At 38.5% G+C, this 21462-nt stretch overlaps 1 protein-coding gene across 1 annotated transcript; it reads left to right on the forward strand.

Annotated features, from left to right (window-relative positions):
* Positions 1–1712: 1712 nt before the first annotated feature.
* EEF1E1 (eukaryotic translation elongation factor 1 epsilon 1) lies at positions 1713–18679 on the forward strand. The gene is made up of 4 exons (XM_074575988.1): positions 1713–1875; positions 3005–3205; positions 10786–10881; positions 18016–18679. The coding sequence occupies exons 1-4, from the start codon at positions 1774–1776 to the stop codon at positions 18154–18156; spliced, it is 540 nt and encodes a 179-aa protein (XP_074432089.1). The 5' UTR covers positions 1713–1773; the 3' UTR covers positions 18157–18679.
* Positions 18680–21462: the final 2783 nt, after the last annotated feature.

Raw genomic sequence — 21462 nt, forward strand, 5'->3', positions numbered from 1 at the left:
GGAACACTAACATTTCAAAATATTGTTGTAGGAAAGGAGGTGAAGAATTAAAAAAATAAACTTTGCAAAGAGCAATGCCAGTTTCAAGGGAGAGCAATTTTTTGTTTTTAATGAAGTGCTTTGCAGATGTTAATATAAAAGATTGGTCAAATTCCTGCAAAAGCTTAAAAATCTGCTCACAATTTCAGAATTGGTCCCCACTCAGATGAAGGCTCTGTGGCCACTTTCAGACTTTTTCTGCAACAGAAAGTACAAATCTGAATGTCACCTTGTATCAAGACAAAACGTTTCATTGAAGAACCAGGACCTTCAACAGGATCATCTTATTTAAGATGACTAATGCAGTGATAGCCCTGAGTCTGTATTTTGAAATTGTCAGTAGTAGGACAAGACTAGCTCATTGGTTTTAGTAAAAATGCTAGTTTAGTATTTAACAGTCTTCTATCAAGAACCACACTTTGACATTTTGCACAAACAGACCCGCCAATCTAAAATTGTTTTAATTTCTAACATTTACAATCAGACGTAGAGGTACAACATCTGCAGCAGAGTGTCTTCAGAGAGGGGATTAAATCATGTCTTTAACAAATCTCAAACACTAATGTGCAGTTAAATCACACTATTTCACGGCCAGCTCACATTTTGTGGGTTTTTAATCTCTTAACTTCACTGCTATCATTAACCATGGCTCATTAATATGTTTTTCTTAACCCTACTTCCATCCCTCCTCTTCCTTTGATACCCTTGGTCTGTGCCTATAATGGCTTGGTTCTGCATGATCGTCCTTCCTTCATTTCACAAAATCTCTGGTTAACGTAACTCTCTCTGGAACTTCAGCTTCTCTGCTAAATTTGTCTACGCTTGGACAGCAAATTCAAAATTTACGGGACGGAGGAAGGCAGTTGCATGAAGCCATCCACCTGCCTCAGAAGCGGCAGCGAGGGGCCGGGCAGGCCGGGACGCCCGGGAGCGGGGGAACCCGGCCCGGCTGCCGCGCCGCCCCTGCGCGCCGCCGCCAACCGGGCAACCCCAGGGCCGGGCGTTGTGAACCGGGGGGTGCGCGGACCTGGCACCGGCATCAGGAGAAGCCACTGGCTTTCCTCCCTTAATTCCTCCTCCTATTATTAGGCGACGAACCCCTCAGCAGCTCTCGCCCCTTTCCGGGAAGAAAGCAGCTGTTATTTCCGTGGGGAAGGGGTAACGAACCGACTCTGCCAAGGCAGGCCGGGAAGCGCCTTGCGCCGGGAGGCGGCGGGGCTGCTCGGGTCGGGCCGTGGAGCGGCGAGGAGCCCGCCGGGTCGATGTTCCCCCGCTTCCCTCGCCTGTCGGGCCGGGACCGGCCATCCCTCTCCCTCACGACCCCCGCGCCCACTGCCCCCGCGCCGGCTGCCCCTCAGAGCTCGCCCCGCCCCCCGGCCGAGGCCACACCCCGGGGGGCGTGGCTTAACACCTTGTGCTCCGCCCCGGCGCGCACCTGCGCACATCACCGGGTGGGCGGGGAAGGGGGGGGGTGGGTGGTGCTCGCAGCTGCGCATGCGCCCTTAGTGATCCGCCATTCTTCCCCCCCTGCCCCCGAGGGGTTGTGAGGCCAAGTCATGCTCAGCGCATGCGTCGTCCCCGCTCAGCGTCTGATTGGCTGGCCTGCCCCGCCGAGCCAATAACAGCGACGGTTCCTGTGGCCGTGGGGTAGTCTCTTCGTCCAATGGGGTTGGTGGTTGTTGTCAGGTGGCGGCTGCGGCTGCCTTTCCTTTCCCAGGTGGTCCTCTGCCAAAGATGGCAGCCGCCGCGCGGCCGGGGCCGGAGGAGCTGGCGTTGCTGGAGCAGCTACTGGGCCTGCCGAAAGGGAACAAGTACGGCGTCCAGGGGGAGCGGAAGGTGAAGGGAGCGAGGAGGGGTCGGGAGCGGGCAGGGGCGGGCGGGTGGGTGTCTGCTGGCCTCCTTCCCCGACGGCCTCTTACCTCGCCGCTTCCCCTCCCGCCGCCCCGGCCCCGTGCGGCCGTTGCCCCCCGCGGTGAACGCCGGTGCGACGGTGGCAATGGACCCTCCACTCCTTCTCTCCCGGGTGGGCCGGCCCTGCGTCGGCCTCGGCTGCGGATCCCCGCACGGCCGCCTCTTCCCCTTCAGCGGGGTTTCGCCTTCTCTGCCTCAGCCCCCTCCTTCGCAGCCCCCCTTCGGTTCTGGCTGTAGGGCCTCGCTACCGACTCGCGGGTTCTGGGAGCCTCTTCCTTCGGCCTGTGGGAGGGCCATCGTGGGTCGTTGGAGGGATGTCAGCTTAAAATGTTCTTCTTTCTGCGTTTTTATGGTGCTAGTGCAGTTGTATTGCATCTTAATCAGTTTCTCTTCAGTCATTTGATATCATAAATGATTGAATGGGATTTAGTCTGTTGCAGTGAGTTTCAATTCATTCATTTTGTTTCTGGCTCTTAGAGGTTCAGTTTCCTTTCGCACAGTTTAGCATGTGATAATGTTGCTAACAAAGACATGGTTAAATCTAGAGGTGTGTTGTGTTGTCCTCCCCTGATACCAGTGAACTGCTGATTTCTGTCACAGGATTTGTCAATAGAACAGTAAGCATGAATAAGCATTTCAGTAAATCTGGCTACTGCCGTCTACTCAGAGAGAAACTGGATGCTGATGACGTCACCATTGTAAGTCAAGAGTCCTGAATTGGAAAACGAGTCAAAAGTTAGTTAGTAAGATTTCTACCAGTGTTAGAATGAGCAATACTATTTCATTATGACATTGGCAGAATTCGATTAATTGGAGCTAAAGGTGTGCATGTGTTAAATACATTTCTTCTGTAAAAACTGAAAATAGACCATCCCAAAAACTAAAAAGAGAACATACATATTTTCTTTAATGTTACTACCTTTAGTATGAATACTTCTAAATTCTGATGTATTGCTTTAAAGATCCTTTTGAGGGGCTAGAAAAAACAATAGCTATTCTTATAGCAACTACTTTTTGAATTAGTTGTTTAGTATTACTTTGGTTTCCTCTTTAGATTCCTGTTCTTCAAACAAACAATGGACCTGGTCTGACAGGATTAATGACCATAGCTGCCCACCTAGTTAAACAGGCTAAGAAAGACCAACTGCTTGGAAGTACTGCAGAAGAGAAAGCTGTCGTTCAGCAGTGGTTGGAATATAGAGTGACTCGAGTAGATGGAGGCTCTAGTAAAGAAGATACTAGAATAATTCTGAAGGTAAGGAGTATTTAATTACTCTGCCACCAAATTTTTCAGTGACTAGACCTTGCAGAAGATTACGGTGCTAATGTGTGTATGAGCAACCAATTAATAAAACTGAGAAAACACTGAAGACTTGACAGTATTTTTAAGTACTGGCGTTTATTCTGCTTGCTGCTTTTAATTTTTTATTGACAAAAATATCCCAACAATCTGAAACAGGGGAAAACAGCTTAAACTATAAAATATATGAATCGGAGCTCTTACAGTGTTTTATGGCTATAATGCTGTGAACTACCTAGAGTGTTCCAGATAGAGATTGTTCCGTTGTCTAGTCTCTTATTAGCCATGTAAGATGCCAGTTTCTTACTGTCTTCATAAAACCTCAGCTATAAACAAGTTGCGTTGTATTTCAAGATAACACTGCTCTGATTGTTTTAAGAGCTATTCTTATTGATTTGGTAATTATGGATACAGGCCATACTTGATGATGTGGTAATCGGTATTGACACCAAAAGGAGTTACTGGACTGAATTGCGTTTGAAAAGTGAAATCATAAAGGAACCTCTGCAAAACTGCCCTTCACAGTGAGCTACTTTGTATGGAGGCTTTGGTCTACTGTATTAAACTTTTTGTGTAGTCTGAAGCTTACTTCCTCTTAAACAGGTGGAAGCAGAAAAGAGAATCTCAAGGGTCACCCTGTTATTTGAGCAGCCATATGGCAGGGAGTAGATAGCAAAACTTAGTCTTATTTTCCTTCTTACTCCTTGTTCCTGGTAATTAGTATTTTTGCAGTCTCGTGGGAACAGAAGCTTGAAGAGAAAATTTGCTTTACACTGTTAAGTGCTAGGGGCTCTATTTACTAAGTGTGCATGAAACACCAGTGAAATTCAATCAATTTTTAAAGTGTTTATTTTTTCTAGTTTTAAAAGTATGTTTTAGATGGAAAGTACTCAATGCTCAGTGCTACTAGTGCGTCTGGATTTAGAATAGCTTTGTGAGCTGCAAGGTATTAGGAAGGCTGACTTTACTTGAGGCTAGCAGAGTCTTAATTAATACTTTTGACTTTTATGTGAGGCGAGTCTGAGTCAACTAGAACTATTGCAGAAACCAAAGATAAACTGAAGCAGTGTTCAAAAGTTAACAGATTGTGTTACTTAAAATCAAGGGAAGTCTTGTATCTTAAAAAGGTGCAAAGCAAAACCTTGTTAGTAGTCTGTTGTCCTTCTCAAACTGACAGCCTCCTTGATCTTGAGCACTTGGAATATCATGCCTGCTTAACAAGGATCAACTTGTTGAAAGCCCTAAAGAACCATTTCTCTCACACCCCAGATAATCTGAATTATCTTGATCTTGTATCTATGGAATATCTTCCATTGGTTAAGCATGAGTTTATGTATATTGCTTCTGTTTTTGTAACATCTCTATTCTTATTTTCTGTGTGCAAATACTATTAGAACCTTTACAGTCATGCTTACTCCACAGATACTGCATGAAAACTGTCAACCTTTTGGGATTTTCAGAGCTTGATTGAAGGAGGCATTGACTAATCAGGGTTTAACTTCAGGTTTAGCTGTACTTTGAACAGGTGGTATGACTAGGTGGCCCTCAGAGGTCCCTGTTGTCTAATTAATTTTTGAAAAAACCTTTATGACAAATATTAAATCATTTCAGTCATTTTTCAAACAACCTTGTGATGGCTTTTTTTCTCTCCCAAACTGTGAGAAGACTGTATGAAAATGAATAACTAACTTTTCTTTGCCTTTCTTGCCCTTCTATTGTATAAAAACCAAAAGCAAGTTTTTTGTCTTTTTAAAACAAAATACATCTGCTCTGGATGGCTTAAGTGATGATACCTGATTTGTCAGCACACACATGTCAGTATTTGCAGAACTGCATTTGAGCATTAAAACCAGACACAGAGATACGACGCTTTCATGACAAAGCTGGCATCTCTTTTCAGTTTTAGCCTAAGCAATGCTGGCAGCGTAGAAAAGACAATTTACTGAAATACAAGTATGTAAATAAAACAAGTGTTTCGAAACAAAGCAAAATTTCCTTACTGAGAAACAGTCAGTGTCACTTGAGGGAGAATCTACCTTTAAGTATATTCTAATAGTTATTACCCCTTTAAAATTTTCCTATGTGTTTTTTTTCTTAGCAGATGTTGAATAGACAGAATTTATTCTGACACGGGGCTGCTGTGGAATTGTTCCAGCACTAGTAATTTCACAGTATAGCAATTAAGAATTTTTTTAATTTGTTCTCTCGCCACCATGATTAATCAGAAAAAGAGGCAGCCTATGATTAAAGTATACTATGCCAAAAGGGAGTACAGCTGAAAAAAAATAAAAACTAAAATAGGGAGGCAAGTCTGAGGTTGTAGTTTTACAACGTGTCTGGAATACACAATGGCAGTCTTGGGACAGTTGCAGCCTAGAGCGACAATTTATAATAAGCTGCACCAAAAACAGTTCAGTCACTTCTGCTGTAAACTTTAGGCTGCCTCTGTTTAACCCTTAATTGAGGTGATGTGGTTCTGAAAAATGTCAGTAAATAACTGGTGTAATGTTTGTTAATTTGAACAGGAAGGGTTTTCTGTTGGCCTTAAGAAAATAGATTGTTAAATTGCTCTTACTGACATGTTGACTAAAGCTGTTACTTGGCATGAAAACAATCATGAAGTAGTCACACCATCTCAACTAGGTTTTTTATATTCATTCAGAGAAAATGCCATACTGTTCAGAACCAGCCAATGAAAGTGCTCTTGGAATTTTGTCTAACTCTTATTTGCACTCCTGTACTGGATAAAATAAATGGGAGCAATACCCCTGGACTGTTCTTCAGCAGATATGTAAGAATGATGATTGTCAGTAACAGTGATAACATAATATCCCATGCATTATGTTAACTTTCTTTTCCACAGGATGAGAGAGTATTTTCCTTTGCTTCTTTGATGTTTGGTTAGTGGTAAATGGAGCTGCACAGTAAAAAAAATTTGGAAATTACTGAGTTGTTGTGCTTGATAATTAGTAGTTTTTCTAGTCGTCTGGGAAGGAATTGAGAACCTTTGTGAAACTTTTATGCCACCAAATGTGTACTTAGATGTTAATAAATTCCATTCAGGAGACTTGAATGTCTCTGCTTTGTCAATTTTAGAGATCTAAGATTTGAGGGTTCTTCCCCCCATCTTCAGAGGTATATTGTAAGTAGGAGCTTGTACTTGAATCTACAGAAAACCTTCCACAGAAACATAGAAATCTGTAGTCTCTGAAAGACAGTTATAACCAAGAATTTTTGTGTACTACCTTCAGTGTCTCATACCAAAAATACTCCATGATTTCAGCTACTTTTGTCCTAATTTCGTGTGTTGTCTGGCTGTAATCATTGAATCCAATTAAAAATGCAAATAAGAGAGCTTCAGTTCTTATTTAATGTGCTTGTTTGAAAAATTACTGTTTCCGCAAATACGTAAGCAGGTTAATCCATGCTCTGTCCATGCCGTTAATCCACAGTTCTTGTACACTGTTCTTTGACAGACTTCTAAGTGGGGTGCCTACCAACTTTGACAAGCTTGTCCAGCAAGCATTTCTTAACCTTCAGCTTTCCGTCTTGACTTCCCTCCCTTTTCTGTTAGCACCAGGATATTTTTGTGCACTTACAGGTGTAAAGGATTGAATTTTGATTATTTGAGTGACATTTGTTGATTATTTTTCTTCTGTCTTTTACAGGAATCTCAGTATGTTGAATATAATAGTCATCCAGACTAGATTTAGCTCGTAGTTTGCCAGTTACAGAGAAAAGTCTTGCATTAGAATTAAAAAGATGGCTATGCCCCAACAGTGACATTCTGCTTTTCTTGGATATGGCTACAGAATCCTTTTCTTGGGTTCTGCATTGTCAGAGGCTTGTCTGGGCATTTGAGAGTGCTCAGCTCTTTGTCTTTGCGAGGTGCAATATAAAGGCATTTAGGGCATAAATGACCTTGAGAATGTTGCTGACAGAAAGGATGTGCTTCTATGTGCAAGGGAAGCGCATACTCCAGCAGTGTGTTGCTGTGGACAAAATAACCAAACCAAAATCAGGGTATGATTAGATCCATTGTAAGCTACTGAGTTGTAATAAGTAAATGTTACTTATCCAAGCTGCTGTCTCAGCTTGTGGTGACTGGAAGGTATTCAATCGCCTTAATGGATGAATCGGATTACAGGCGATTAGATGGTATACTTAAAAGATAGTAAGCGATGCTGTGGAATAGCCAGAAGTGTGCCATGGATGGGATGTGTTGAGCTGTGACTCTAGATATGGGCTGTTAATTAGATTTTTTTCCATAGAACAAGCAAATGGAAATCCATCGGTTAGTCCATAAATAATGCAACATCTCTTCTTTCCATTGCTTTTCCCACCCTCTAACCCAAAAATGGCATTTGAATTGCCACAGTTGTTCAACGCATATTAGTGCCTTAAATACCTGTCTGAAGCTTGAGAAAGGGTTTCCTGAGGGATTGCAACAATAAGTTCATATAATTATAAGCAACGCCCAAGACTATTTCAGTCATTTGATACTGGGATTGTATATACATAATCAATTTAAGCAGTGATGTTCAGTACATGAAAGACAATGATACAAATGACAGCTAACAGACCTGAATTTCCTGGATGTAATAGAAATTCAAATACAATCTTGTATTCATCTTTTCATTAATCTCTCCAGGACAGGAACGCTTTTTCAGTTTATTGCCATGGTCACTTAAGAAACCTCAACTTTCAGGAATTCTAACACAGTTGGCTATTAGCCAATAATATAATCATCTATGGGAAGCATAACCCATGAGGCAAGATTAACTAAATGTGCCTACTGCACATGGAAAAAAAAATAAAATTGTACTGTGGTGTTTCTGAATTAGCTTGATTTACAGAATGAAATTGGAATATCTGTCTCTGTTTTATGGGAGGAAAGTACACGTTCAAAACCAGAATGGTAAATTAATGCAAATTTATCCAAGACTAAACCATTTTTGTCAAATTCCATTTGCTCAGTTAACTGACTACATAAAATCTGATGAACCAGAATAAATAATTGGTTCACTCTGTATTGGCTTACCTTGCCTTTAAAGTTTTAAGATTATTTTTTTATATAGATGAATATTTTGAGTATACGTGCGCAGTATATTAACCCATGTGTGTATGATATTAACCCATCCTGAACAACTGGGCAAACAATATTTCTGCGTAGAAACTAGCCTACCTCTTGAAGGTGTATAAAACTAAGAATTAGCATGCCATAACTTCTTTGATACAGAAATCAAAAATTTTGACCAGGGGAATAACTGTGTTGGTTGTACCTTCATAGATAACGAACTTTTTAATTTACAAAATCCTGATTCCACAGCCTAGCCTAAGAAGAAAGGGTGGGTGGGTGTGTGTGGGGGGGGTGTGTTATAATTTCCGTGGCATTACTACTCATTATAATGCACGTTGAATTTCTGGTTAATCAAAATGAAAAATGCTGGTCAGAGAATCTGTGTCAGAATAGACGAGTTTATGATTATTTTTTTCTAGTAAACAGATCTCTAGATTTTTTCTTGATTCCTGCAAGCTTTTTCTTCGTAACATTGCTTTTGCCTTTGTGTTGTGTGTATGAAATTCCACAGAACTGTAGTTACATGCTTAAAGTAATTTGAGAGCTAACTAGCATGAACAAAGCAGCAAACCAGTCTAAAGAAAAGAAGCTATATAGCCAGAGGCAGATGACCTTACAGAATTTTAACTATGCAGAGGTTAATATTTTTCCCTGATTTGTTCCAATAAAAGAAATCAAAGCAGACATAAGGATGTTTAAATACTATGGAAGTACAGGAGTCCTGTCATGAAGAGGTTTTCAAAGAAACAGTAAGGTGTCATAATGGAGTCAAACTTGTCAAATTCAAATGCAAAGTCAGATGTCTTAAAGTCTCAGCGTTTTAGCTTAGTGTTTAGGGGTGGGGATTTTGTCTGCCCTGCGGGATATCTCAATATCAGTAATTATGGAACCACAAAAAACTGCAGTATGCTTAAAGCTAAACAAAATTTTTAAATTGTTCACTAATGATTAACACTTTTTCCTTGCTCCAGACTTTTTTAAAATAAAAGGTTTCCTTAACATGGAACATGTTGTAATTGAGACTGAAAAATTATTTTAGGGATGTTTTGAAAAATGCTAGTTGTTTAAGCTGCTTACCTCTGTTTCCAGATGTGGGGAGGAGGTGGCTTAAGAAAACTGTCAAGGAGATCTCTGAGGAAAAAGGAGTGCATTTACTACAAGTTTTTTTCAGCCAGCAGAGGAGAACTAATAGGGAGAGTTTCCAAATCAAAGGAAAAGATGGGAGCCTCTTTTCCTACATTTCTGAAAAGAATATTATAAAATTAAAGCTTGCTTATGCTGGGATCAGGGTTAAAGTAGATGACTTTGCTTGCTGTTACATTTACTTCTTTAAAGGGAAGTAGGGGGCAGAAAGGTGCATATGTTGGAGGAGAAGTAGGTAAGATGTGGAGAAAAGGAAGGACAGGTAATGAGGCAGAGTTGAGGTGTGATGCCTGTGTTCTCAGGAGCAATACACCTGAGTAATGATGAGTCTGTCAGCCTCCTGTTTTCTGGCAGGGAATGACTGCATACAAAAAGCCATGAAAAAGAGTCAGTAATGCAGATTTGAAATGTTTATTCACTGAACCTAAGTGGAGGCCTTCTGCTACCTACCCTTATAGCCTCTGATGCGGAATTGTTGAGAGAGAGATGATCCTAAAATGCTGAAGCAGTGCTCTCTTCATATGGGCCTAGACAGCAACTGAATTGACAGTATCAGTCATTAAGAATTGTTAGCAGTGATTTCAATGTTAATAAAAGCAGGTGTCAAATGATACCAGCTGGTGGGTATTAAGTTTCCAGAATTGTTATTTGTCTCCTACCCCACTATCTGTTTGTGATTCCCGGGTTCTTACATGTTTGCAGTTCCAGACCCTTGCTGACCAGCTGCATTGAGTGAGTCCTGGAGGACAGGAGAAGCTGCTGCTGGAAGAGCAGTGTGCTCTCCTTTGGTCATAGGACTGCATTTTCCACTTATCAAATGTAAAATGTGTAACAGCGGTGCTTCTAAGTCATGTGTGCTAATAAAAAAAATACACAACTCTGCATTTTTGAATTCCAGTAATTTGAAGCCAAGAAAGACAGATTTGAAAGAATTTCTGTGCAGTCAGCTTGATATGTAAAATAAATCACACTTGTATTTACAAAAATTAGAGTGGATGTAAGTGGGAGAATTATGAAAAACTATGTGCCATCAGCAAGCTGGCTAGTACTTTATTTAGAGACCAACATTTACATTTTATTGAATCATCTCTGTCAAAGAATGATGGTATTTTAGTTTATTATCTTTACATTCTTTAGACTTTTTTCTTCTTTTGATGTTTTTCCCCTTTGCTGAGTTGGGATAAATTGAAACTCGCTTTTATTTTATATGCATTGTCTCCAGAGGAAGTTTTCTATTATTTTTAACAATTGCCTTAATTGTTTGTCTTACAAAGTCAATACTACAGCAGTATAATGACTTTTTCCTTTTTAGGATCTTAACATACACCTTGAAGATAAAGTCTACCTTGCAGGAAACATTTTTACCTTAGCAGATGTTTTGATGTACTATGGATTGCATCACATCATGGTAAGTGTTACTTGCATTATTTTTATATGTACAACTGTCATAATTGTTCTTTTTCTAAAGAGCAGTTTATTATTGTAGAAGTTGACCTACTGAATTGATGAGTGACAATTGCGGAACAAAAATGGAGAGATTTGTTATAAGAACTTCAAATAAAACTTGTTTATAAGTTCTTCATTTTTTACTTTTTAATATTTAGCTATGGGTCTGTCAAAAGAAGTGTATTATCTGTAGTGTCCAGAATGCTTTCATTTCCTCCATGTAATGTAACAAGGATGATACCTGTCCCTGTGTTACTGGGTACGAGGACTCTTACCTAGTCAAATCTGAGACGTGACTGCTTACAGAACTACACGGGGAAAGAGGGAAATGACACTGAAAGGACATACCAGAACTGAAAGTACTGACCGTGTTAGTATTGGAGAAATGTTACTGGTGCTATGAAAGATACACCTAAATTAAGTTCCTGAAGGATGAATGCACACAGAAGTGTCAGCCATAACAAAATGTCATTTGTGTTTCAAGACTTAATGATAAGACTTGATAACATACAGAATATGAAAATAACGTGGGGAGCTGGTGCTTAGGAGGAAAAAAAAAGCACAAAAAAACCCCAAACTCTAACCCGAAAATAAAAGTATGTACTGAGTGGAGAAAGTGTTGACGTTCTTTGTAGTCAGCTCAGGGTTTACTATGAAGTGTTTATAAATCATTGCGCCTCAGTTCTGAACCCCCAGTGGTAATCTAAAGATGAAGCAGTTGAAATTATTTGTAATTTGGTGGCTGTAATATGATTATAAATGAACCGTCCTTCTCTGGAGTGGGTACTACTAAACAAACCACAGTACTTATACAAAAAGGCCTGCAAAATTCTTGGGAGAAGATAAAATCAATCAGTTTTACATTAGAAAATGGGGGGGGGTGTAATCAGAAAAAGATGCTTCCGACAAATGCACGTGTGTCTGAGAATTGGTGAATCTAGTCAACTGAGTGAATGGGTACTTTATACAGTTAAAAACAGGGCTCTGGAAGAGAAGTGGAAGAACGCTATGCTTCAAAAGGGAGGCTGAGGTGAGGGGAGGAAAGATCAAGTAATGAAATACTACCAAAAATGAGAAGAAACTTCAGTATCTTGACTATCCAGGAGTCAAAGTTCTAATGAGTGTCAAGCAGAGGAGAGGGAAGGGAAGCTTCATTTCAGAAGGCTTATGAAAACATGTTAGAGTAAGTCACTTAAGATATTTTACAAGGCAAATATGATTTAACAGAATTAATTTTAAGTAGTAGGATAGATGTGTTGGCTAGAGTGTCAGAATAGGTTACTTTTCACATATGATATGTAGACATAGAAAAAATGTTTAAGTACTTCCTAAAAATATGACGGTATTCTTTTTTTTTTTTTCAACTTAGGCAGGGGAAAATCAAGCGTATTTTAAATTTAGAGTTTGCTCTAGAGTAGACCACCTAATCAAGAAGAATAGATACAAGTTATTGCTTTGGGAAATAGGAACAGATGGTAAAAACAAATGACTTGGTGCTCCTGGGTGCCTGCAACCATCCAGACACTACTTGGGACAAGTTTATAGTACAGCATCTGTTTCTGAAATGTTTGATTTCATAGAAGATAATTTTCTGAATCGGAAAGGTATAAAGGACACATAATGGGGTGGCTATCCTAAATAAAGAGGAAAATCTAGAAGCTACTACCTAGAAATTACATGATTTTGAAGGTTTCAGAATTGATTCGTATTGGTACTTAACTTTAGAGGTAAGATCTTGAACTAGAATCCTGTGATTTTTTTTTTTAATTGTTTTTCTTGTAATGAGAAGAGAGTATGTCCAGAGCTGCATCTCTACTCTTAAGCTTTAAGGGGGAGCAGGGAAAGCTGCTGTATCTCTTAATGTGATGTGGTCCAGGGAAGCAGTTTGTCATACCCACCAGTATTTCAGCTGAGCTTTGTGCAAAATGCCAATGGATGATTCCTATAATCCTTCAGGAGAGGCGGTAGAAATGGGAGGCACGGCAGGGGGGGAGGGGGGAATACCCACAGTTCTTGCTGTCCATCAAGCTGTCCAGAAAATTGATCTGAAAATGTTACTGATAATGACTTTTAGGATTAATGTCTGCTTTTGATAGACTACCAACTACGTGCTAATGCAGATGTTAGTAACAGAATACTGTAAATATTAGTGACATACCATGATCGTCCTGAATGAGCCAAGTATTATTAAAATTTTAAAAACCTTCTGATGCACACTTTATTGGAAAGACCACCCAGGCCTATTGCTCACTTCTTCACCTGTGGTTTCATCTTCCTTTCTTAGTGTTTTTGCATATATATCATACATCTTCATATTTCTCCTCTCCTCTGACCTTCATTTTGCCCTTCCCATTTTCCCAGGCAGGCTCTGGAACCTGATTCTTTACTGTCCAGGCTCATCCATTTGAACTTACTAATCAGTTTGTCTGCTGAAGAGCAGCAACTATTAATTTTGCAGTTGTATGCCTTTCTTTTGTTGTTCCTATTACTTCTAGTTATTAATAAGCACAATAATACTATGTGGGAAAGGCATTAGTATTTTAATGAGTGAGAGTCAGATTAACAGGTAGTGTTTCCGGCATCTTTCGGACTGAGTCTATTTTGAGTTTATTAATTAGAAATATACACTTATTATAAGGCAGGAACTAAATTGTATGCATTGTTGTTCTGCATCATAATATAGGTCACAAACACCCCAAAAGTGTAATGCTTGATGCTAACTGTCTATATGAGCTTTTTCAATCAACGTGATTTACATTGTCATATGTAATTTCATGTATCTAATATAAATATTGCTGTCTTTCGACAGTTTGATTGCTTAAATATATATATGTGGGTAAATATGATGAACAGTGAAGTTCTAGGTTAAAGCATAGATTGCAGAGAAAACATGAATTTGGAAGCATTGCTTGAGGATAGCTCAGGCAATCAGTAAGCATTAAATTCTGCCCGTGGTAATGAAATTGTTTTCATATAATTTTTTTTGTTTAAAACAATAAAAAAGTTTCCTTATGTTTTTATTCTGAAGTATTTTCAAACAGTACAAGTCTTGTTCAATTTAAGAGAAATAATCAATACAAAAGTTGATCTGTTTTTATACTTCAAAAATCTTGTTTGAACACAAGAAGTAGTGTCAAATCCATATGTCTGAGTTGAAAATTTCTTTAATAAGGTCTAGAAAATAACTTATGGGTGAAATTTATATCAGTCAAAATTGCGGGGTCAAATCCAGTACAAAACAAACTAAGCTTTCTCCTTGGGTCAGAATTCCTAATACTGAACTATACTGTGTACTACTAATACTGAACTGCAATAGTAGTTTATTTTCCAGTTAATTTTTTCCATAATGAACACTTCCTGTAATAAACAGATTGCCAAGAATGCTTGTTAATATTCACTGATACTGCTTATCTTAGCACTGGGATAACAGGCTTTCCTTCTAAAAAAAAAAAAAAAATTAGGCTAAAAATGGTACTTAGTTACTGAAATACAGAAAACAGTTTTACTTTAAAGAAAAGGTTTCATTTTAAGCATGTTCCTTTAACACCATAAAATTAGTCAAAAATATATGAAAGTACATGTGTTTCATGAAATACACCATTCAGGTGGGTTTTGTTTTTCTTTCCCTCTTATCTGAAGGCTAAATTTAAAAAGTGAGTATCTTATCCTTTTCTTGATGCTGAGGAACTTCAGATGTAGGCAGGTGGTTTTAGACTTTCCATGCACATACAGGGTGTGGGAATAGGAATTTATGCCTGCATCCCCAAAGCTACTGGAAGAAAATATAATTAAAGCTTGTGTATTTATAGTCCTTCTAGAAACTCTTCTAGTTGTATTGTATGATGACCACCTTGGTTACCCCTTGTGAGCTTTGTGGTGGAAGAATATGACTCTTTTTTTTTTCATGACATAAAAAAAAAAAGCCTGTCAAATTGAGTGTCTGCTTCTTTGCTATTAAAATAATTGCTTTAATAGCAAATAATTATTTTAACAGCAGAACAGCAGCCTTTCTTAACTTGGGGGAATTATCTAATTTAATGAGGAAGAACAGAAAATACCCATCTAACAAAATGTTGTAAAAAATGCCATGGAAGTGATCTCTAAACAATTAACCTAAGAGTTATGTTCAGAGTAAAAAGTAGAGCATGCCACAAAGTGCTTTTTAATATATTTCACTGATAGAGTACATTATGTAAATAAGTAAAAATATCTTGCTTGTTGTGCCTGGAGTACAAAAAGAGGTTTTGTTATTAGAGTAGCTGTCTGTTTTGCCCTTCAGATGTTTTTTTTCACTACACTAACAGAATGGAGGAGGAAATAGTTTTCCAGACTTCTATTTCTGATTTACATCAGAGAAATGTGAAGATTGAGAATTACCAGCATAAAATTATGAGGAGGAAATACTGTATATGGTGCAATATCTGAAGGTTACTTCAGCATTTTCATAACCAAGTGCTTACCCATTAAAGACTTTGAAAAAGGGTATTGTAAGTTTAAGTATACGACACTCATGGAACTTCCAGTACTTTTAGTATCTGCTCTTACTTGAATACTTTCCTTTGCTTTTCAGTAATTTTAGATGGCCTTAAAGTATACATGTTGCTCTTCTCATGCACTGTGTTGCTTTGTAAATGGTTCTGCGGCTTCATACTGTGTACCAGCTTCCAACTACTGCTAATTATGACAAACTGCAGGTCATAAAAAGCATCTTCCCCTAAATGGTACTGCATAGGCTTTGTTGTCCTGAATATACTGTACCGTTAGAAGCGTGGGCAATTTATGAAACACTCATTGTTACATTTTAATAGCTTCCACTTTTTGTTTGTTATGCTTTTAAAAATTCTGGAGTTTTTCCCCTTAACAGTGTTACTGTTTTCCACTTGGCTAATGCCGATTAACTCATGTTTCTGGCTCAGCAAAAATAGTATGTGGTTGTGTTTTAATTAATTTGTCTGTGCCCTTCTGTACAGCTGTAGGGATAGTGTTTACATTTCCATGCCAGCAGCAAGGGAAGCTGATTTTCTCATACAGCCTGAACTGGAAGAAGAGCTACTTGGGTTTAGGAGCAGCTGCAAGATCCCTGCTTTTTGGTTGTTGCCGCAGTTACTGTGCTCTTAACTTACTGTTAATAGAGCTTTAATGCTATGTGGCCTTGGTTTACAATTCCTTCCTGCAACTCCTTGAAATTTTTCTTCCTCGGTATTTTTCCAGTGGTTCATCTTCTAGTATAAATCCTTATTTTGTTTTTACCTCTGCATGTTTAAAGCTTTACAGTTCGAAGCCAAGTGCTGGGCTGTGTGAGGGGACAGCAAGGAGAAGCAGCAAATGTTACAGGCAACTCTTGAAATCGAGAGGACTGGTGTGTTGTGAGGTGAAATTTCAACATGAGACTTAGTTTTGAACACCAGCTTTTCACTTGTACAACTGAGTAAATGAGTATGTATAGCTATGTATAGCCTGTGTATGTATAGCCTGTGACTTAAAAGTTTGTTGGAACACACTTGTTTCCAACTGTTCCTATGCCCAAGATCAAATTTGCAATAAACCTGCATTATCCATGAAGTCTGGTGTTTGTAGAACAAGGCATAAGGAATATGCCATCTGTTCAGCTTTTGAGGAGGGGATTAACCTTGAGTAGCTTTGGAAGTCCAAACATGAAAAATAGTAGGCATGTCCAGCTAGTGATTTGTCTGTTGAAACTATCCTCTACAGGTGTGCCCTTTTTCATTGACTGCAGGTGTTGTCAAGATGACAAAGTTAAGCTTGATGGCTAACTTAGCTAACTGAAAATGAAGCGAGGTGAATCCTGCACTGATTGGTTTAAGTATTGGTGAGATACTTAGGGTAGTTGATGTGAAGATCACGTTTTGTTCCTGATACAGTTTTTGTAGTCTGTTTTGAGGACTACCCTGTTTGTAATTCAGTTGTGGTAGGTTAATGTGAAGAAACAGATTATTGTCTAAGCTGTTAAACTAATTTCACTCTAGGGGAATGAGGAGACCTAGAATTGCTAATCAAGGAACAGTAATACAGGTGATAAGGATGGGAATAGTTCTTCTACAGCTGGATTGAAAGACTCTGTAGTAATAAAAGACTTTGTAATGAAGCTTTGAGGATGTTGCTGACTTGAACTTAGAAGACTTGGAAAGGTATAGTTAGGATCTGTAGTGCTGGATTACTTTATCTGACCCAGTCCTCTGATAAAAGTAAACGTAGGCTTGAAGCTTGTCATTAATCTTGGCCACGATTCCTGTGGCAAGGAGCTGTTGCGATAGCTCTATGATAGTTGGAGGCTTCTTCCTGACTGATTGTGCAGCTGTTTTGGTCTGGGTTAAACTAAGCAAGTGACTGTGCCATTGACTTGAGAACTCTAGTGAACAACAGGACCTCAAACTGTAGCAGTGATAGTATTTTAAATATGTCTATGAAGTATGGACAGGTTTTCAGTTTGTCTTACTGTAGTAATTTGAATCATCACAGAATGATGGGGGTTGGAAGGGACCTCTGGAGATCATCTAGTCCAGCCCCCCTGCTCTAGGGTCACCTAGAGCAGGTAAATCATGCCATTGCTATGTTAATAGTGTGAGCTAGCACATCTGAACAGTTAAGCTATGTTGTTTCTTAGTAACTATTGTATGACTATTGCTCAAAATGTAAAAGAACTTTCAATTTTTCTATCCAGTCTGAAATTGCCTGGAAAAAAAACCTTATTTCTGTACTTATAATAGACTTTGAAATACAAAGTAGTCACTTTGCCTGGGGAGCAAGACCACCTGCTGGATTAATGTCAAAGGCTTGTGTATGTTGTAGAACTCCTTCTTCCCTGCCCCCCCCCAATACTGCATGCTAACCCCATGAAAACACCCTTTCTCCACCTCTATATCATACCCTTCAGGACTTTTCATCTGAGTAAATTAAAGTAAACATGTATTTTGGGCTATGAGTTTTCATATGTGAAATTAAGATAGAATACTGCTGGACTGTAACAACTTCTTATGGGAGTTGAAATTAGCTGTAAAACTACCTACTTTTATTTTACCTTACCACATGTTATGATACTAGTGATTGCAGTGCCTTGTATTTCTTCGCTATGCAGGTGGACCTCACAGTGCAAGAAAAGGAGAAATACCTTAATGTGTCTCGTTGGTTCAGCCACATTCAGCATTATCCAGGTGTCCGACAACATCTGTCTAAAGTCATCTTTATGAAGAACAGATTATACACTAATGCTCATTAAGGAAAATCTGTGTCATGTTAGAAGGGTGTTTTGGAGTTTAGAAATTGTGATGTCCAAAACCACTACCCTGCAAATACTGGTTTCTAACCTTCTGTATGTGAACCAAAACTGTTGATGCCTCAAATAATACAGTTGCATTGAATTGCTATTGTTTGTTCAAGAATTTGAACTAGTTAAAGAATTGTATCATGTATCTGATTAAATGCAACAATAGTAGAAAGATGGAAAATGAGTTTCAATTCACTATTTTTTAAAAAATGAAAAGTTCTTTCAATTAAACATTCAAGTGTAATTACATGGTCTTTGTAGGAAAGAATTACTTATTTTCCTTCAATTATTCACTCCTCTTGCTATTTATTGAATTTTTACATATGTCCCGCTTTCCTTTCATTTTATTTTCCATGGATGTTTACACTAGTTTTGTAAAAGTTAAGAGCTATATTGTGTGCCAAGGATGTGAAAAAGGGAACATGCAAATGTTACAAAGTATTTATGTGACTGAATAAATTATTTTAAAACTGTAGTCTTAATTTGGCTGTGAAACTTTCTGGGTTTTCTTCAGTAAAGAAAATTAAGCTTTTAAAAGGTCAGCTCACTTGATACTTCATTTGGTAGTATATGGACTTTTATTTTGATTCTAGAAGCATTTTCTTTCAAACTGGGTAACAAAGCTAGCATTTTTCAAGATTTCGCATATGTCTCACTTCATATGGTGTTTCCACACAAGTGCAAATGTGAATTTCAAGATTCTTAAAAAAAAAAAAAAAAACAAACAAAATATAATAATGAGCTGCTTTGTCAAGTTCACTCTCAATGTTTTAAAGTTTGTTTTAATTGATATATCGAATCAGTCATTTCACTGTAGAATGTGCTCCCTCCATTTTTATTTTTAACAAATTTAAAAGTGCTATCAAAAATATTTTGATATTTTAATTGATAAAGTTTGATGTTGGTTTCTACAACAGTGTTCAGCAAACAACTTCTCAGTATTGTCTTACCTCGTGTGCTACTTTAGGAGCCTCCAACCCAATAACGTAGATACAAAGATAATCTTGGATAGCTGTTTGAGCATTTTGAATGTTACAATGCATTAAGAAAAACGTAGATAAGAGATGAGGTAATTAAAATATATCCTGACACATAGAAGGACAGAAGAAAATGGCATGAGTAAGCTTAACTTGGACACTTCCAGGCTTTATAATAGGTGTTTTCTGTATATACGTCATTTCTTTATAAGGTTTATAGGCCTATAATGTTACTTATAGGAATGTCTTACTGTTGTAAATGAAAAAAATATTTTTGCTTCATTTGAAAATTTTTCATCGTTTTCTAGGGGCCTTAATTCTGAGCTTCTACCATTTCTGCTGTTAGTTACTCTTGTTCCCTGCTATTTAGAAGCAGCCCTTGTGTACTTAATTATGAAGATCTCACTGAAATCTTGAGATCAGTTCAAGAATTGTGGAGTGGGCTTTAGTGCAAATGTGCATTAGAAACTTCGTACTCCAAACTTTTCATATTTGACTACAGAAGGGAGTTCTTACTGTCAGTATTTGCACTCTTAATTCCCAATATATACAAACATTTGTTGCCTAGTAGCATGTCTGTAAGAGAGATTGCTTTTTTTCCCCTGCTTAACGGCTGGGAGCAAGCGATGATGAGACTTAGAAAAACACCTACGTTTCTACTAAATTCTACTGTAATGAACCATTTTCTGTTCCAGAAGGGAAGCGTGAGTGGGAATCATCAGTGCATTTGGTCAGGGGATGGTGAAGTTCCACGTTCATCTTGCAAATTGTTTGTTTTTATATGTGCTATCGCAAATGAGAGTGATTTAAGATTAGTACAGTGTGCGTGCAAGCCTTCATCCATGGAAACAGCAGCTTGCGTTACAGCTAAGAACACTGAAATGGAACCAGAGCTAAGAATATTTCTGAAAATAATACTGTCATCTCTTCAAACAAGTTTTGTAGGGATGATACTACGAAGCAGTTTTTTTATTTTTTTTAATCCCAAACAGCCGCTGTTTCCAAGTGTCGAGATTTCTCAAGGTGGCTACATGCTACTCCTGCAGTATCCCCTAGCCTCTTGTGCCAGTTTTATTTTCTCTAGTGTAGAGCAGAAGTGTTACTTGCTGATGAAATGTTAAAAAGGAAAGAAAAAACGTTCAGCTAACGGAAAGATGAAATGTTTAGAAGCAGATTATTAAAATTTAACTCTACCCTGTCTAAAAGGCCTTTGGTCATTGTCATATGCTCACTTGAGCATTTCAAGAAAGTTAAGAAAATAGAGGGTTAAAAGCAAAGGATGAATTGAGACTTTGCCTTTAGAGAGACGACTGGGGAAACCAGATGGTATTGATTTCCTCCCCTCTCCCCTTTTCTGTCTAATGCCTTTTGATCATCAAGGGCAACCAAATCTGTAAAAAAACTTCCGAAAAATCACAGAAACGTAGCTTGGCCTATCTAAGATTCAACGAGCTACATTTTTTAAGATGATGCTTCATGTTTACAGATGAGGTGTAATGTGCCTGAGCTCTCAAATTAACATTGACGGTCTGCGTAAAGAGTGCATGGGTAAATGTTCTGCTGTTTTAAAGCTACTACCGCTTGTCTTTCTCTTTCTGTAATATTTTATTATACTTTCACTGAACATTAGTAAAAGTGACTTTCCTCCCTTGCAACCCCCTTCTCCTTTCTTAAAATTTCAGTTGCTGAAGGGCATAGTAAATCCTGTGATATTTTACTTTTGTTGCTTCGCAGTTTGATGATGATGATGACCACAGTGATGTGTGGAATTTATTTTCACAACGTTTCATGAACAGCAACACTCATTTGTTAACTTATCTCATCATTGCATTATTATTATTTTGCATAATTGTTCTATCTAATTTATTCAGGGGGCCTGACATGTTATGGTCTTTTAAGTATGCGCCTCTAGGACTTGAGGTTGTTGCCATATGGTGAGATAGTGCTGCATGACAACCTTTCAGCAACTGAAGAATTCAACAGTGAAATAAATATGATAATTGTAAGTGTTTGGTGAAATCTGACACTTTGACTTGTCTTTTTCCCTGTGATGCCAAGATGACCACTGCTTGCAGACAAGCCGGGTTGAAACAGATGTTCAAGTATTGCATCGGAGATGTTAGAAATGTGACGATGGTTTTTACCCGTCTTTGTATGCGTAACTTCATTTTCAAGGGAGAGTTTGGTTTGACTTCAGAAGTCTCTAGGGGCAGTTCTTGCACTGAGGCTTATAACTGGGCAACAGTGATTTATATCAAAATCCAGGTTTAATATGGGATTA

The sequence above is a fragment of the Larus michahellis genome, chromosome 2 (genome assembly GCF_964199755.1).
Source record: "Larus michahellis chromosome 2, bLarMic1.1, whole genome shotgun sequence".
NCBI lineage: Eukaryota > Metazoa > Chordata > Aves > Charadriiformes > Laridae > Larus > Larus michahellis.

Coding starts and splice junctions, on each gene's coding strand:
- EEF1E1 (XM_074575988.1), top strand. CDS start 1,774: ATGGCAGCCGCCGCGCGGCCGGGGCCGGAGGAGCTGGCGTTGCTGGAG. Junction 1,876..3,004: donor GCGTCCAGGGGGAGCGGAAG/GTGAAGGGAGCG, acceptor TTTCCTCTTTAG/ATTCCTGTTCTTCAAACAAA. Junction 3,206..10,785: donor ATACTAGAATAATTCTGAAG/GTAAGGAGTATT, acceptor TTTCCTTTTTAG/GATCTTAACATACACCTTGA.